The 18,356-nt window shown below is 41.6% G+C and overlaps 1 protein-coding gene across 2 annotated transcripts in view; it reads left to right on the top strand.

Annotated features, from left to right (window-relative positions):
• Nucleotides 1-18,356, top strand: part of pgm2 (phosphoglucomutase 2) — a 46,086-nt gene that overhangs the window by 7,274 nt on the left and 20,456 nt on the right. For both annotated transcript variants that reach the window (XR_014619907.1, XM_084318725.1), the window contains exons 6-9: nucleotides 471-660; nucleotides 5,731-5,828; nucleotides 6,090-6,270; nucleotides 6,721-6,814. Coding sequence is in view for 1 of the 2 variants with exons in the window: in XM_084318725.1 (XP_084174851.1) it covers nucleotides 471-660; nucleotides 5,731-5,828; nucleotides 6,090-6,270; nucleotides 6,721-6,814 (563 nt within the window). In the remaining variant the exon portion in view is untranslated. The remainder of the gene's footprint in view (nucleotides 1-470; nucleotides 661-5,730; nucleotides 5,829-6,089; nucleotides 6,271-6,720; nucleotides 6,815-18,356) is intronic.

Genomic DNA, 18,356 nt, shown 5'->3' with positions numbered 1-18,356 from the left:
CTGTACATAAGATTGAAATGTTCTGTAGTTTCAACATGGTTTATGGGCATTCAAAGGGGAACGCCACCCATTTGAAGAATTCACATTATTCTTCCTGTGCCCCAGAACAGTCAATGTTTGTGAACATCCATCACTCTCTCCTAAAGAGAACCCTCTAATCGGTGATCACTGGGAAAATAAAGTCTGGGGCTGCTCCATAGGGCTCTGACTTAAAATGCAGACCTTCTACATCCCAGTTACTTCACTAATTGGAGGGTTCTCTCTGATTTCTAGCTTCAGGAGAGAGTGGTGCGTGTTCTGACTTAACTGTCCTGGGGCACAGGAAGAACATATGTGAATTCTTAAAATAGGTGGAATACATGGAGCATTGCCTCCACCACACACCCTATAACGGCAGAAACTGCACAGGATCAGGTGTAACACACACATACACATTCACACTTTGTTTCCCCTGTCACCTGTTCCCACAGAGAGATAAACAAGAGTTCAGAGGTGAAGATTGTGCACACGTCAGTGCACGGAGTTGGTCACACTTTTGTCCAATCGGCATTCAAGGCCTTTGACCTACGACCCCCGTATGCCGTGGAGGAGCAGAAGGACCCAGACCCCGAGTTCCCCACCGTCAAATACCCTAACCCAGAGGAGGGGGAGGGGGTCCTGGTACGCACATACACACACGCACACACACACGCACGCACACACACACACACACACACACACACACACACACACACACACACACACACACACACACACACACACACACACACACACACACACACACACACACACACACACACACACACACACACACACACACTCTGATATGACAATACCTTCAGCTGGCCGTCCTGCTCAGCATGTAATGGTGCAACACAGTCTCATCAGAAAACATAGATAAGTACTAATCGACCACAGGAAAAAAGGTACATAATGCACGTTATGTTATAGCCATAAGTAATATATTTACATCTTGTATAAGTAATATATTTAGGTCTTGTATAAGTAATATATAAGTCACATATTTACATCTTGTATAAGTAATATATTTACATCTTGTATAAGTAATATATAAGTATTATATTTACGTCTTGTATAAGTAATATATTTACTAGGGCTGACCTTCAAAGCTTTTTTTGGCAATTGAAGCTTCGGGGGCGAGCTTCGATTTTAATTCGAAGCTTTGGGGGGGGGAAAAAAAAAATATATATATATATATTCTTTTTTAATCTTATGTTGTGGGACTTGTACAGCACTTTGGTAAACTTTGTTGTTTTTAAATGTGCTCTATAAATAAAGTGGATTGGATTAATTAAGTAGCCCCTTTCGTGACTGTGACGCAGCCAACAAGGTTTCACTCGGCTGCCCTGCCTGGGTGCAGTGGGGCTGCTCTCACAGCCAACGACATGACATTACATAATTATGTTGCAACCTTCGTCTATCAAGCAAACAATTATATTATATTATTTAATTTATAATTTATAATTATATCAGACAATGCACCTACAAAAGCAGATGATTACAATTAAATTAGCCAACTTGGTAACACATTAGTCATAGCAGCATAGGCATAGCCTTATTAATGTTTTGTGTGGCGTCGCCGTCGTGTACAACAATACTTAAGTTTTTTAGGTGATTTGACAAAGTTGTTGTAGAGGCATTGTCTTTGCATATTTTAAAGTGTAACCACACGTCAGATAATCTCCACGTGCTTGTTGTAGAGAGGTGGAGTCGAGGCACCGCTTACTTTCGTTTAATTGGAATGGAGGCGCAAGATTTTGGAGGGAATTTCTTTTCTTTTTTTTGTGTGAAACTTTGATTTTTTTTTAATGTTCGAAGCTCGTGCCATCAAACGAAGCTTCGAAGTATTTAAGACAGCCCTAATATTTACATCTTGTATAAGTCATATATTTACGTCTTGTATAAGTCATATATTTACATCTTGTAAGTCATATATTTACGCTGAATGAAGAGGCAAAGAGGATGATAGACTCTTTTGAAATGTGGACGCTGAGGAAGATGCTGAAGATAACATGGAAGGATAAGATCAAGAATGAGGAGGTACTGAGAAGAGCGGATATGCAAGGAGGACAGCTGCTGGAGAGGTTGAAAAAGAGAAAGATGGAGTTGTGCGGGCATGTTCTGAGAGGATCCAGCGGGGAGATGTTCAAGAAGGTGGTGATGGGGAAGGTGGATGGAAAGAGAGGAAGTGGAAGACCAAGAAGAGGCTGGGTAGACGACGTCTGTGATTGGAGCGGAGTGAGAGGCGGAGTCACGGAGTTGGAGAGAAGAAGTGGGGACAGAATGGGTTGGAGAGTGATAGGCAACCTTCGGAACGAAGAAGCCACCTAATGATGATGATAAGTAATATATTTACATCTTGTATAAGTAATATATTTACATCTTGTATAAGTAACGTCTTGTATAAGTAATATATTTACATCTTGTATAAGTCATATATTTACGTCTTGTATAAGTAATATATTTATGTCTTGTATAAGTAATATATGTATGTCTTGTATAAGTCATATTTACGTCTTGTATAAGTCATATATTTACATCTTGTATTAAGTAATATATTTACATCTTGTATAAGTAATATTTTTACGTCTTGTATAAGTCATATATTAATATATTTACGTCTTGTATAAGTCATATATTTACGTCTTGTATAAGTAATATATTAATATATTTACATCTTGTTTAAAAGTAATATATTAATATATTTACATCTTGTATAAGTAATACATCTTGTATAAGTAATATATTTACGGCTTGTATAAGTAATATATTTACATCTTGTATAAGTAATATATTTATGTCTTGTATAAGTAAATGTCTTGTATAAGTCATATATTTACGTCTTGTATAAGTAATATATTAATATATTTACATCTTGTATAAGTCATATATTTACGTCTTGTATAAGTAATATATTTACGTCTTGTATAAGTCATATATTTACACTTCGTATCGACAAACGACAGAAACATCTCGCCACTAGACTAAGCCACTCACCCACCCTGATACAAACCTTACATTACTATGATTAATGTTCGTTTTAACGTTTAACGGTTATGGTTAAGATATGAAGTTAGGGTTCAGCGGTTATGGTTAGTTTAAGGTAACAGTGTGGTTATAGCCTAGTGACAATGCCCCCAAAATGTTGAGATACCCCTACCGGAGGTAGAACAAAACACAAGAATGTTTTTCCTCATCTCTAAGGTCTCCCATGAAATGGATTCTTGTATAAAAATATTTTACTGCAAAACGTGTTAAATTGATAGATATTGTTATACACCCCCAAAGGAAAAAAGAACCAAAATATAGCCTGGCCGTATGGGAGTTGAGACATATAAACTCATGTAGATTAATAATACAAGCTCCAAGAGCTTTCAAACTTGACATGCTAGCAGTCAGACAGTTGCTTAACCTAATAGAAAAACCTGGATGTGAATATCTTTATGCATGTAGGAAATATGTACACATACTTAAAATAAGTGGAAATGTAAAAAATGAATATCTATGCAGAATGTTCTCAATTACTTTGTAGTAGCTCTGCCATGGATTGTCATAGAAACACAGATGAGTGCTTTTTCGGAAAGGTGTGGTTGTGCTGAATCCAGCAATACCACATGTGTAAATATAGCATGCATGGTCAGGGAGTTACATCAGTAAATGTATGAGGTGTCCTAAATGAAAGAAAATGAAACATTGACATAATGAAGTCTTCAGTCCTACAAGCAGGGGTGGGTGGGGAACACTGTACACCTGTACAAGCAAAACTGTACATTGGAATATTGACAACCATGCTTGGTCATTTACTGTACATTGGAGGGGGTTGGGTTAGGACATTTACAGGGGCCAGTTTCGAATTGCAGTCTCCCGTAGGTGTTCTTTGAGAGTGGTTTTGAAAGTGGGTAGTGATTCACATTCCTTTACAGCTTTGGGTAGGGCGTTCCACATTGATGTGGCATAATTGCGAAACGTGTTTAGTCCCTTGTTTGAGCCGAATCTGGGTTTAACATGATTTGTGGAGCTCCCTCTGCTGTTGTGAACGTGGTATTCACTGACCTTTGGGAAGTATTTTGACATGTACATGGGTACCTTGGTCGTGTAGTGTATCTTGTAGACCAGGCCCATTGCAAGTTGCTGTACTCTGTCGTCTACTCTAAGCCATCCTAGGTTGTCAAAGTGGGCAGGGGTGAGGTGGGTTCTAGGAGTAAGGTCAAGCTCATGTTTTGTGATGTTTGTAATTTAGTTTTTAGCGCCTTTGAGGTGCTTTGGTACCATGAGGTGCAAGCATAGTCGTAGTACCCTTGAATGAGTGCTCCTGCCAGAGTCTTCAGGGTATTCTTGTTTACCAGAGAGGAGATCCGGTACAAGAATCGAGTTCGTTGGTTGACTTTTTTTATTACATTGGATGCCATTTGGTCACGGGAAAGATTAGCCTCTAGGATGGAACCCAGGTAGGTAATTTCATCTTTCCTTGTGACAATATTGTCACCCACTGTAACTGAGAATGATACTATCCTCCTCATTTGAGATCTAAGAGTAGATGCTGTTATCTACAGATATTTACATTATGTACACATTGAAAAACCAGCCGGATCTCACAATATGTACCTTTTTCCTGTGGTCGGTACTTTATTTACATATTTTAAGGGAGATCAGGTTGAATGGTAACATCCTCCTGGGTTAAAATCAGACCTTAGTCCATTCCTTCTCTCTGCCCCATTTCTCCTGACAGTCTCTACTGTGCCGTCCAATAAAGCTGAAATACCTAATAATTAGGGATGCTCGATATTGGCTTTTTTACCGATACCGATATACCGATATTGTCCAACTCTTAATTTCCGATACCGATATCAACCGATACCGATATATGCAGGGTTTCCCCCCCCCCCAAAATGGAATAATTTCAGGTAATTAACATTACATATCTCGTTGTGGAATTAACACAACATTATGAATACTTTTGACAATAAATAAAATCTGAATTTATTCTTACTTGCTTGCCTGGGTAAATAAAGGTTATAGAAATGTAAAAAAAATATATATATATATATTTTTGAAAACCGATACAGATATTTTCCGATATCACATTTTAATGCCGATATTGGCCGATAATATCGGTAGGCCGATAATATCGGACATCCCTACTAATAATATATTTTTCTTTATTATTATTTGTTTTACTCATCAAGTTCACCTCATATTTTATTAAATTTAAACTCAAAAGGCAACTGAGGTTTCCCCTCATTTACAGTTACGTTAAGTTTACATACAGAGATAATCAATCATAACTACAGCATGGAGATGACAGCATATACCATCACAACAATAAGAAGCCAAGAGTAGACAAAAGCAAGGATGACAAATCAATTAAAACACGTATAACTTGATTTAGGGATCAAGGTCTTACATTTTGCAATAGAGGGGGGAATATACATTCCTAGAGATAGTTGGAGTTCATTCCATGAGCTAGGGGTATCGTAATAAAATGCAGATTTACCCTTTTCCGAGCAAACCCGGGGGACCTTAAGGACCAGCCAATCACTGGAACAGGTTCCATGGGTTCCAACATTCCATTCCAATAATGATGAGGTAGCTTACCAGTAAGGACCTTTATAAATGAACAAATACCATTGTTTGTTGTGCCTCTCCATCATATGTAGTTATTAACATATTTAGGAGTGTTTGTGTGTTAAAGTGTTTGTCTCTCTGCAGACCCTGTCATTTGCCCTGGCTGAGAAGGAAGGAGCCAGAGTGGTGCTGGCTAATGACCCTGATGCTGACAGACTGGCTGTGGCTGAGAAACAGAAAAGGTCTCTGTCTCTCTGTTTCTATCTCTGTCTCTCTCTCTCTGTCTATATCTCTGTCACCGTCTCTCTGTCTGTCTGTCTGTCTGTCTGTAGTGTATATTGCAAAATAATTCCTTCTGCTGTTTGTATGTGTACACATGCATTGTATGTGTGTGGGGTGGTACATGTGTTGTGTCTATAATGTTTCTTTCTCTCTTTCTCTCTTTCTCTCTTCTCTCTCTCTCTCTCTCTCTCTCTCTCTCTCTCTCTCTGTGTGTCGACCAGTGGCCAGTGGCGTGTCTTCAGTGGTAATGAGCTGGGAGCGTTGCTGGGCTGGTGGGTGTTCAGCTGTTGGAAGCAGAGAAACACAGATCCTTTGGCCGTCAAAAACCTTTACATGCTTGCCAGCACCGTCTCCTCCAAGATACTACGAGCCGTCGCTCTCAAGGAGGGCTTCCACTTTGAGGTAACACACACACACACACACACACACACACACACACACACACACACACACACACACACACACACACACACACACACACACACACACACACACACACACACACACACACACACACACACACACACACACACACACACACACACACACACACACACACACACACACACACACACACACACACACACACGTATGTCAGAACATCAAACAAGTATTGTAGGTCTTGATGCTTTCCCTCCCTACCTCGTAAGTATATTTAAAGGGGAATGTCACCCATTTTAAGAATTTCTCCCTGTGCCCCAGGACACTTCAGTCAGTATTTGTGAACATGCACCACTCTCTCCTGAACTGTTACGGCTGCTTCATAACCAGAATTAACACCTCATTGACCTTTTGTCTCTGATTGAATGAAAGTCAATGCCGTTTGTCCGACGTCACTTCTTGTGTGGACAGGAAACGCTGACAGGCTTCAAGTGGATGGGGAACAGGGCCAAAGACCTGCTGGATCAGGGCAAGACTGTGCTGTTTGCCTTCGAGGAAGCCATAGGTAGGCGTACACACTCACAAGTCCTATTCACACCTGACTAGGATTGCCTGCAGACGTCCAGTGAATTGTAATAATTTGTAATTGTCTAATCTCTAATTTGTAACATAACACCATCCAGTGCAAATTACCTACAGTACTAGTGAAGGCAGAAGTTCTCTGATGGTACTAATTCAATGTGAGTGCACATCCCAGTAACAGCAGGCATAAAATTGGCTCTGCAGTGCATTTAGAAAAAATAAACCAAAGACTGTTCTTTGCTTTTCTTTCACAATTGCTTGATGAAAAAAATGGTTGCAGGTCACATAGCAGTTGCACATGTATCCAGGTCATATTCATATTTGTACATTATTAAAACGTAATAGTGATTTGATTTGTAATTTAAAATTAGTTTGAACCTCTTTTGAGGTGCTATTGGACACATTAGCACATGCTAACGGTCAACTCTGGGTTAGGGTTAAGTTCAATCTCAGGACACCGCAGTGAAAAATGGATCTCATGTGAATGGGGCGTATTTTCAGTTCCATGAGGTTCCCCACATAATATTAGTCCTGTGTGAATACTAAACACACTCATGTGGACATAGCCCACTTGTACCCTCACATACTGGCATGCGACTTATTCCACTCACAGCTGGTAAACAAGGCAGAATCTGCATCGGTAGTGAGGGTCTTTGCACGTGACTAGTGTGCAAACAGTAAGTCGGAACAATCCATGTAAGCAGAGGAAGGAGCTGAGGACATGTCTTTTTATCTTGTCCTTCGGATGAGACGCTAAACCGAGGTCCTGACTGAATCGTGGTCGTTAAAGAACCCAGGACGCCTATCGCAAAGAGTACTTGGCCAAAGGTTGGGTGCTACCAGTGGTGGTGAAGGAGGCAATTTCCACCCTACATTGTGGGGAGAGCTTTGAGTGTCTAGAAAAGCGCTATATAAATGTAATTAATTATTATTATTATTATTTGTGTATGTATGTGACAAATAAAACTCTTGAAAAACTCTCTGTCCCCAGTGTGCACCAGGACAGGCCATGTGAATAGGGAGGTGTATTCTGACGTCACTTTAGCTTCCCGCGCGGTCCACCTGTATAATGATTTATCATTGGGAAAATGTATTATCGGCTATTGTAATAATTCTGCCTCATGAACATTGGCAAGCTTTCCATTTTTGCACAAAATGAGTTCCCTTCTATCACTAACATTATTGTTTAAGAATTCTTTGTTGAAATAAAGTTAGTTATAAGGTTGTTTAATTTGTCGTTAAAAAATAACTACACTTACCAGTAGAATGCCCTTGTCGTCCAGTGCTGTCGCCTAATACAGCCAGGAGTCTAAGCTGTGGTGACATCAGTCAGCAGAGCCAGAGTGAAGTGTAGTTCCTCAGTGAACGAAAACATAAACGTTGTTATTTTACTACCTTTATGATTAATTGCGAATTCTTTCATGTTGAGCTATAGATTGTGGATGAATACACACAGAAAGGTACACCATGCCAATGTGCATGCTTTATTTGTTTTAAACAAGACAATTTAGAAATGTGTCCATTGGAAATACATTGCGATTTCAAGAGGGGTGGGCCGCACGGGAAACGGCAATGACGTAACCACTACACCTCCCTATTAGCCCTGAGGTACAGAGGGTCTGTGTAGATGGTAGACTCCATGATGCCACTGGGCTCATTTAATCTGGTGTGAAAGAGTTCACATGGGGCCAGTTAGATCTGGGGTCAGATTAGGGACCAAGGCAGACTCATATTAGTTTATTTGATAATTGGATTTTGTGAGCTCAGCTAGCGATTCATAGTTCTAAGATCATCAGAATGTTTAAACCATATCACAAGACTAGTTGTTTGGAATTTGTGGATCAGAGTTGGACTATGGTCACATGGTGTATTGAGTTCTCATACGACGTGATTAAGACTTTGTCATTCAAGTAATCATAAAATCACAAATAGTCCAATGTGGAAGGAGTTTGACTGGAAGGTCAAGGTCAGGTACTTTAGGACTCCTCAAGTTCTCTCCGGATTTGCTGGTGGGTCCTCACCACTATGTTGGAGAGGATGTGGATTGATCGGAGATCATACACATATTTTCTGGGACTGTCCAAGGGTGCAGACATTTTGGGTGAATATCAAAAATGAGATTAAAACCATTCTAGATCTTGACTTACCTCTGAATCCATCGTACTATATCTTGGGATGTATACCGAAAGGCACATACTATGGAGATACGTTATACATCTTGAGAGTGATACTGTTAATAGCAAGGAAAATGATAACTATGGCATGGCTACAAAATCAACCACCGACAATCAAACAATGGACCAAGAGACTGAGACAGATGTATACAATGGAAGAAATGACTGCACAATTGCAACTGAAAAAAGATATGTTTATGCAGAGATGGTCACTTGTAACCTTGTACCTGGAGATACACTAGCATGAGTCTGACGCCCTCTCTCTCTTTTTTTTCTTTTCTTGTTGTTCTTTTTTTTTTTTTTTTTTGCTAAATTTATTTTTCTATTTATTTTTTCGTTTCTTATCCTACAAAAAATCCTAAAAAAAAAAAAAAAAAAATTGTAAAAATCCCTCCCCACTGGGTTGTTTAAGAGGCGTACTCGGATTATACAGCTTATTTTGATTACGCTGAATACTTTGAAAACAAATTGAATAAGAGGGAAGAGCCTGAGTAACAAATGTCATTGAATATGTGAATCAAGTATATTATACTGTATGATTATTGCAATGTGATGTTCATTATGACACAAAATAAAAGAAAGTCCAAAAAAAAAAGACTTTGTTCAGGCAAGGGGCGGCTACGTGGCGTAGTGGGCAAGGCGCTCGCCACGAATGACGGAGACGCTGGGCTTGCCTGTTCGAGCCCAGCGCTCCACATTGCTTTCAGTTTAGCTGGTCGTTCATACTAATACACATTGGCCGTATTAGGGGGTGGGAAACTGATGGGTGGGGATCGGGCGTTGTGGACAGCGACTCCTACAGGTCGGTTGGTGCGCCTGCGCAGTAGAATCAGGAAGTGTCGGGGGCAGCGTGAGCCTCCCACGCGTTACTCCTCGCCACTGAGAGATCGAGCTGCGCAGGTGAAAAGATGCGACTGCTGTTACCTCAAGTACCGGAGGGGACTTGTGCTATGTATGACTTAGTCCACATTGCAGCCGGCTTGTGGGAGGCAAGAAACAGCGTTCGTGACAGGGGAGGGTTGAATTGGATGATACGAAATTGGGATGGGAGAAAGATCAGAAAATGGGAGAAAAAGTGGATAAAAAAAAAAAATACTTTGTTCAGGCAACAGTGTTTTCACAAGGTGCTTTGGGGGGATGGATGGGCCGCTGGGGGGGGGGGGGGGGGGGGTTCTCGAGCAAAGACATACTTTTATTAAATAATATAATAATATATATATAATTGTTAGACTAGAATATAATATAATTGTTAGACTAGAAGTCTTTATTTGTCATGCAGTTTTTAACACACTCACGCGAGATGGGCGACCCACAGGAACACACATGCACTGAGTCGCCAATGAAATCTCTCTCTGCACTTTTCCCATCCCGTTGTCCTTCCCCCCCCATGGGCAGCCGGGAGCAGATAGGGCGTCAACGTGAGCCACGCCCCGGGGACCAATCCAAGTGCTCCTGTCCGTCTTCGTCAAGGACGCCACAGCGTTAGCGATCTGTTGTGAATGTTTTTCCATTGGGTTTATCTTATCGGGGGGGAAACCCTTGCGAGCACGGGGAGAACATGCAAACTCCACACAGAAAGGCCTGGGAGATACCCCACCTGAGTACCTGGCATCATGGAAACCTGGTCCCCAAGCGGGAATCGAACCCTGGACCTTCTTGCTGTGAGGCGACAGTGTTAACCACTACACCACTGTGCCTAAAGTGCTCCTTTTCGGGGCACACCACGTTATATTACGCATGCTGCGTAATTGCAACATCCTGGGTTCGAATCCGGTCCAGGACATGTGTTGCATGTCCTCCCCCATCTCCCTCCTGATTTCTCTCTCTGATTGTCCCATCAATAAAAAGCACTAAAATGCCCTAAAAGAATTACAGCAGTACAGCATGTTGTAGTCGGTTTACTTTTGGTTTCTTGAGGATATCCTCAGAGACAGTTCCGCCTGTAATTGTGTTCAACACACTGGATGAAGTAGCCAAATAACGTTTAACTGACCACACTCCAAATGAGGAGCGCAACAGGCTGGGAACTGTGTGAGGGAGGGTGATGGAGAAAGAGAGATAGTGTGTTGTTTGAGATGGAGAAAGAGTGTGTAAGGGAGATGGAGGAAGAGAGAGAGTGTGTGTTTGAGATGGAGAAAGAGAGGGTGTGTAAGAGGGAGATGGAGAAAGAGAGTGTGTGTGTTAGGGAGATGGAGAAAGAGTGTGTGTGTGTGTGTGTGAGGGAGATGGAGGAAGAGAGTGTGTGTGAGGGAGATGGAGAAAGAGAGAGAGAGTGTGTGAGATGGAGAAAGAGGGTGTGTAAGAGGGAGATGGAGAAAGAGAGAGAGAGAGTGTGTGAGAGAGATGGAGAAAGAGAGTGTGTGGGGGAGATGGAGAAAGAGAGTGTGTGTAAGGGAGATGGAGGAAGAGAGAGAGAGTGTGTGTGTGTGTGAGGGAGATGGAGGAAGAGAGAGAGAGTGTGTGTTTGAGAAGGAGAGTGTGTATGAGGGAGATGGAGAGAGAGCGAGAGAGAGTGTGTGTGTGAGGGAGATGGGGAAAGAGAGAGAGTGTGTGTGTGTGTGTGAGGGAGATGGAGGAAGAGAGAGAGATTGTGTGTATGAGGGAGATGGAGGAAGAGAGTGTGTGTATGAGGGAGATGGAGAAAGAGAGTGTGTATGAGGGAGATGGAGAAAGAGATAGTGTGTGTGTATGAGGGAGATAAAGGAAGAGAGAAAGTGTGTGTGTATGATCGAGAGAGTGTGTGTATGAGGGAGATGGAGGAAGAGAGAGAGAGAGTGTGTGTGTGTGTGTGAGGGAGATGGAGAAAGTGTGTGTGTGTGTGTGTGTGAGGGAGATGGAGGAAGAGAGAGAGAGTGTGTGTGTGAGGGAGATGGAGGAAGAGAGCGAGTGTATGAGGGAGATGGAGCAAGAGAGAGAGTGTATGAGGGAGATGGAGCAAGAGAGTGTGTGTGTATGAGGGAGATGGAGGAAGAGAGTGTGTATGAGGGAGATGGAGGAAGAGAGTGTGTGTATGAGGGAGATGGAGGAAGAGAGTGTGTGTGTGTGTGTGTGAGGGAGATGGAGCAAGAGAGAGTGTGTGTGTATGAGGAAGATGGAGGAAGAGAGTGTGTATGAGGGAGATAGAGGAAGAGAGTGTGTGTATGAGGGAGATGAAGGAAGAGAGTGTGTGTATGAGGGAGATGGAGGAAGAGAGAGAGAGAGTGTGTGTGTATGAGGTAGATGGAGTAAGAGAGAGAGTGTGTGCTAGGCTCTTTACATTTGCCCAATACAATTACATTGTGATCAATATCATGTGAAATGCATGATACATATTTCATTAGCTTTGCTTGAAAAACAGGCTGTAGCAGGCTCAGTGTTAAAGCTAGAGTTATGATACTGGCACCATAGAAACAACCATAGGAATCCATTTGTACCAACCATGTCATACTAGCTTGTCAGGAAGGGGGACACAAAATTAGGCTTAGTAGTTTTGGCCAGCCCTATAATAAAAACCTCAAGACAAATAAGGAGATCAAAGCTGGCAAGAGCAATGTGGCCACGTCTGTGTTGTTACTATGACAACCAATGTAGATATACCAGCAAGTTATTACATTGTCTGAACAAAACATCTGATTTGTAAAACAAATCTGATTTGCCTGCTGTGTGAACAAAGCCTTAATCTCTGTCTAACCTCTTAAAGGGGAGATGAATCGTTGAACAATATGAGCCTAGTTTGTTTGTTGTGTACCTTGGGTAAGACAGGGTCCTATAATCAAATGTGAAATGTTGCTTATTTGTCTGAAAACTTAAATGTAATTTCCCCGTTTTCGCCATGGGCGGCGCCATTTTAGAGTTAGCTAGATGGTGACGTCACTGTAATGGTTTGGGCTGGCTCCCGGTTTACACTGCTGGTTAGATAGCTACGTAAATATGGAGTGTTGTGAAAGTCAGTCAGTAAATTGTCAACCAAATGTAACGTTACCTAGTGAAAAACGGAACCATGGTGGTTCTTTTTGCATTGCTCCCGGCTGCGTCCATGTTTCTACAACGGAGTTCGGCGATTTGCGAATCTGATTGGCCACTTGCCCATTTCCGCGTCGAACAGCTTGCAAAGCACTTGGCGTTCTATCGCCATGCTCTAAGACAAACTCTAACCTTAACCAACTTCGAAAGAGTGCCTAAGCTTAACCGTCGAAAGAATCTATCGCCATGCTCTAAGTCAAGACAAACTCTAACCTTAACCAACTTCGAAAGAGCGCCTAAGCTTAACCAGTGTAGACACTTGCGGTCCCACGATTGGGCGTACATGTCACATGACCAGAAATGAATCGCCGAACTCCGTTGTAGAAAGCATACAAGCCTCCCGGCTGTTCGAATACATTTTACTGTGTGAAAGAGAGAGGAAAGTTAGTTCAAGAGACTGAGCCCCTGTTTATAATAGTCTGGTTTTAGCATTATAGTCCCGTGCATGTAACGGAAGTGCAAAAGAAGTATTATTAGCAGTGAAGTGCAGTAGGCCATGTTTTTGGCTATATTTATATGTAAATTGTTCCTGTTAATTAATCATTTTTAATAGACCGGTCTATCTCTCTCTCTTGATAGACCGGTCTATCCTACATTACGAGCAACCAATGAGTCTATCTGACGGCCACGGATAATAAACTATAGATTTATATGGAATTCGTTAAACGGATCCGTTGTCTTACTTATTATTAAACATATTATTTATTTTTCCCAAATGAAGGTTGAAAGTCTGTCTCCGTCACAAGTGTAATGTAGGATAGACCGGTCTATCCTATACGCGCAACCAATGAGTATCGAGAGAGAGATAGACCGGTCTATAGAGAGAGAGAGAGAGCACAACTCATTGACTGCCTTAAATTAGCACACACAAATCATCTCCAACTAACGTTATTTATTTAAATTATTCCTGTTAATTAATAATTAACATAAGTTCATGTGTTCATGTAGGAAGTCACTTTAAGCGCTTTTAATTCATTCCACTTCAGAGGGGTTTCTTTTCCCCCAGAAGAGAGAAAGAACCTGGAATGAAAATATCAAAAGCTGTCGGATGAGATATTATTATTATATTAGGGATGTCAAAATAATGCGTTCCATTTAATTAATTATAGAAATGAATTCATTCATTAATCCGTGTCTCTTGTGGCGCCGTGTTGACATTAAAGTACAGGAAAAGGTGCAACTTGTGTGTTGTTTATTTGTATAAGAGATATATATTTACACTGTTTATTTACTTGATAGTATATACAGCGCGATATGCCTAATTGCATTACGTATTGTACGTAAATGCCAGTGTTGGAGAAAAAAGGCTACAGTCCAGTGTGTAATTTACGAGAGAGCAGGTTTTGCTTGTGAGCTGTGATTGGAAACGGTAATATAAGTTTAAGGAGAAGTGGAGTAACGTACTCGGACATAGATCTGCCGACGTGCAGAAAATAAGGACGGCGAAGAGACGTTGGGCTGAGTTCGGTTGCGTCTGAATGATGCCATATGTTTTTTTTGCACACCACGTCTCACTGCTGTCATTCTAATCGGCTCAAAGGCATAGGCCACTGGGTTTCGGATACTCTCTGTGGGTCTGTCCACCTCGTCAAACATGTCCAGATCCATTCTAGCTACAGCCTCTAGGTCAATAGCTACAGCGTGCAATTCTCTGAGGTGGGAGGCTCCGGGCGGACCATCTCCGTGACGTCAGCATTTAACGTGAACAAACATGGCAGCGCACTGGTTGATAAATTCTACACGAAGCGACATAACAAATAGTTTTTTCTTAGAAACGGCTTATTTTTATAATGTGATTTTTTTTCTGTGGTTTATCTAAATACTAATTTGATGCTATGACCTATGACTACCGGTATGTTTATATCGCTATTCAACATCTCCCCTTTAACACAATCTCTGCCACACAATATGAGCATCTTATAGCTCTGACGCCACCGCTGTAAGCCTATGGAGTCGCTCACCTTCTTTGCAGGGCTATAACTTTAAATAGTATAGCTATATCTGCATTACTATGGCCCATTCGACATCGGGTATCCATCGTTCAGGATGTGGGAACGTTATATTTTTCCATTCATACATTGTCGTTTAATACCGTCGTGAATATAAGTATGTTTTTAGAGTGGTCTGCGGTAATTCCTAGAACGCGAGTTATAGGCCCTGATGCATATTATACTTAATCGATTGGCATTTTGTCCCTATACACGCTACAATAAAAATTTCAAATGCATATGATCGGTATATATTATGCTCCATCATGCATGAAGGAAATGGGGGGGGGGGTCGTTTCTGTTTAATTGATAACGGCTTTCTTTAGTACAACATCATACATTGATCAGATGGATTGCAATGAAAGAAATGGACAATCGAGCTGGAATTAACGTTGGATTCCTCTTACCTCTGGCCGATGATACTGGAGGAAATATATTCCAATTATTTGATTGCCATCTGCTAGATCGTCTGTCCATTTGGCCGACACCATAAACTCCAAAAGCATAATGATTCTTGCATCTCGAAGGCGATTCAATGCACTCAACTGTTCATCTGGAGTCACGTTACAAGAAAACTGCGCCGGGACAACATTCACTGACGCACAGAGTCATACTTCCTGTAGAAAGTAAGTGTAACATCGGCCGAAATCCACCAGGCGGCGGTATCGGGCCGTTGCAATCGCAGACAGTGTCAGAGTTTCCCAGAGCCTTCGTGGATGAATTATGAATGGAAATAGCGAATAAAAGAAATAACGATCACAATAACGATTTTACTCGTTGTTGGCGTTATTTGATCTGATGGCAATAATAAGTATACTTGTTTTTGGCGCAGAACGAGTTAACAGGCTCCCCAAAAAGTGGCAATTTTTGTTGTAGTTTTTGAGGACTGGATACTTTTTTTGCAAACCAAAATACTATACTTTATACTTATAGCACATGCATAAGCCTGGGCCCTCATTCATCAACGTGTTCTACGCACAGATTTGTGCTTACCCTGTGCGTACAATCATTTCTAAGCAAAGAGTGGGATTCATCAATTTCAACTTGAACTTGACTCCGTGCTTACGTCTACGCACAGGTCGGACCATGCGTAGCTGGCGCCCAGTGGTAGAATATATTATTACAACAAGGAAATGAGCTTCTGTGCATAATAACACTGGCATGTTCTGTACGAACCGTAGTTCATTATAGTTCATTGTAAAATAGCAACAGTAGTGTAATTATGGTCAAAACCCTATAAATAGCATTTGGAATAATAGATCTTTCTCTCAGAATGAATGCAGCATGGTTTATATAGCGTTATCGGAATATACGGGGTGTAGGCTACTGACTGACTGCGCTCCGCGTAGCTTGATTGATTGATTGATTGAAAAGTTTATTAACAGATTGCAGAATGGGTACAGTACAGTACAGCTCAGTACATACAATTGTTAATTGGGGATGCAGACCAGAGAAAGACTTTCGTCTTGTTTACATCAGGGTCCCCCATTTTCAATTCATCATAAATCATAAAGCTCAACTCGTTATTATTTTGCGCAGACCGCAGAAACACGGGAACGTTTTGATTATATTTAAAAGGCTTTACGTTAAACGAAACAAGTGGAATTTCGAAGCTGTAAGCAGAATACAAGTCATATGAATATAGTGTTCTTCCCCCTTTTTACTGTATAAGAAAGAATAGAAAACGCATTGCAATGACACCAGATAGTGGACAGACTATGTATATGATGGGATTCAAGTTCGCGTTTTTGTTGATCATAGGCATGCTGTCAGAGTATGATATCTTAATCAAACATTCTAGAACATTTGTCGTCACAGATCATGTCCTAATAGAACATAGGCTATGGCATGGATCGTGATATTGTGTAGACTGTTATTACTGTACCACCCATTGTGACAACAGCCTTGTGAGTCCCGCACACAAACATGATGGAATTCAAGTTCATGTATTGAAAGGCAGGCTACATCATACATGCAGTGAGATTCATTGTTCTTGTATATGCTCTCGTATTATTGTTTATATAGGCTACCCAATACTGACATCAAAATAGATTGTAGTATGCCTCTAGAAATCATATGCAGCAGGTAGAAAATTGACGGGAGATCCATCGCGATTTGGAATAAAATTGAGGAGAACTTTAATCCCTGGGTATTAATCAAACAACACGGGAAAAGGCAGTCATATTCCAGCGCGGTCTTTATTAGCCGACAACAAAATAGATGCCTCTAAAAATCATATAGCCAATCGAACACAACTAATAAAGGCATTCATATTACAGCACGGTTATAATGACACACAACCAACGCCAAACAGTGGTCAACGAACGGTCTTTATTAGTATTTTGAGCTGTCCAGGCAGAATTGCAGCAATGGTCTTAGGGAGCCGTTGATATCTGACATCACCGTTTACAAGTCCGCCTTTTATTTATCCCATAATACGCGATAGTGTCTTCTTGGTTCGACAGCAGTGAACAATCTCCGTGGAGTTTCTCAGAGTTCCGCTCGGGTCAGTCCATTATTTCACATCCCATGGGGGGTGTTTCCTCACTTTCATGACCATATATGGATAATCATGCACGAGCATTGACGGTAGAACAAAGTGGTATTCATCAACACGGAGGAGCATAGAGCCTGCGTACGCACGTGTGATGAATCCCGACTTCCCTGTGCGTACACTGGTTCTACATTCCGTGCTTACGTGTGGAAATAGAACATGTTCTACGCACACATTGATGAATGAGGGCCCTGGTCTCTTTTGAAAGATAACATTCTGAAGTTTCTGATACAATAGAGAAAGATCACTTTTAGTGCTAATGAAATAGAGTAACATACTCTGAACTTGAGTTGTAGAAAAACGTGTTACTAACTCAGTATGTGTACATCATGTCACACTAATGTGCAGGAGGAATGACGTGTGTCTGTGTGTGTGTGTCCTTGTTTTCCTACTGTTGTGGGGACCAAATGTTGCCACAAGTCATGGCCACAATATTGTTGCTGTTGTTGTTGTGGGGACATTGGCTAGTCCATAAGGTAAAAGAGCTACTTTAGGTTTCCTCACCTGCTCCACCTGCTGTCTTACAGCCTGACGTCTCCCAGCTCCTCCGCTGTTTCAGCGACACCACGCAGCGTGAGGTCGAGGCCATCATCGGGAAGATGAAGTCATCCACGTGTGCTCTGGATCCCCTCCCCACAGCCCTGGTGAAAGCCAACATCCGCACTATTGGTCCCCTCATGACCAGCACCATCAACCTCTGCTTGCAGGCTGGCCACGTTCCGCCTGCCCTCAAAACTGCCATCATCACCCCCCTCCTGAAGAAACCCACCCTGGACCCAGAGGCCCTCGTCAACTACCGGCCCATCT

This window comes from Notolepis coatsorum, assembly GCF_963971535.1.
Source record: "Notolepis coatsorum genome assembly, chromosome: 7".
NCBI lineage: Eukaryota > Metazoa > Chordata > Actinopteri > Aulopiformes > Paralepididae > Notolepis > Notolepis coatsorum.
Note: the sequence above shows the minus strand (reverse complement) of the source record. Positions and strands in the feature narration are given on the sequence as shown.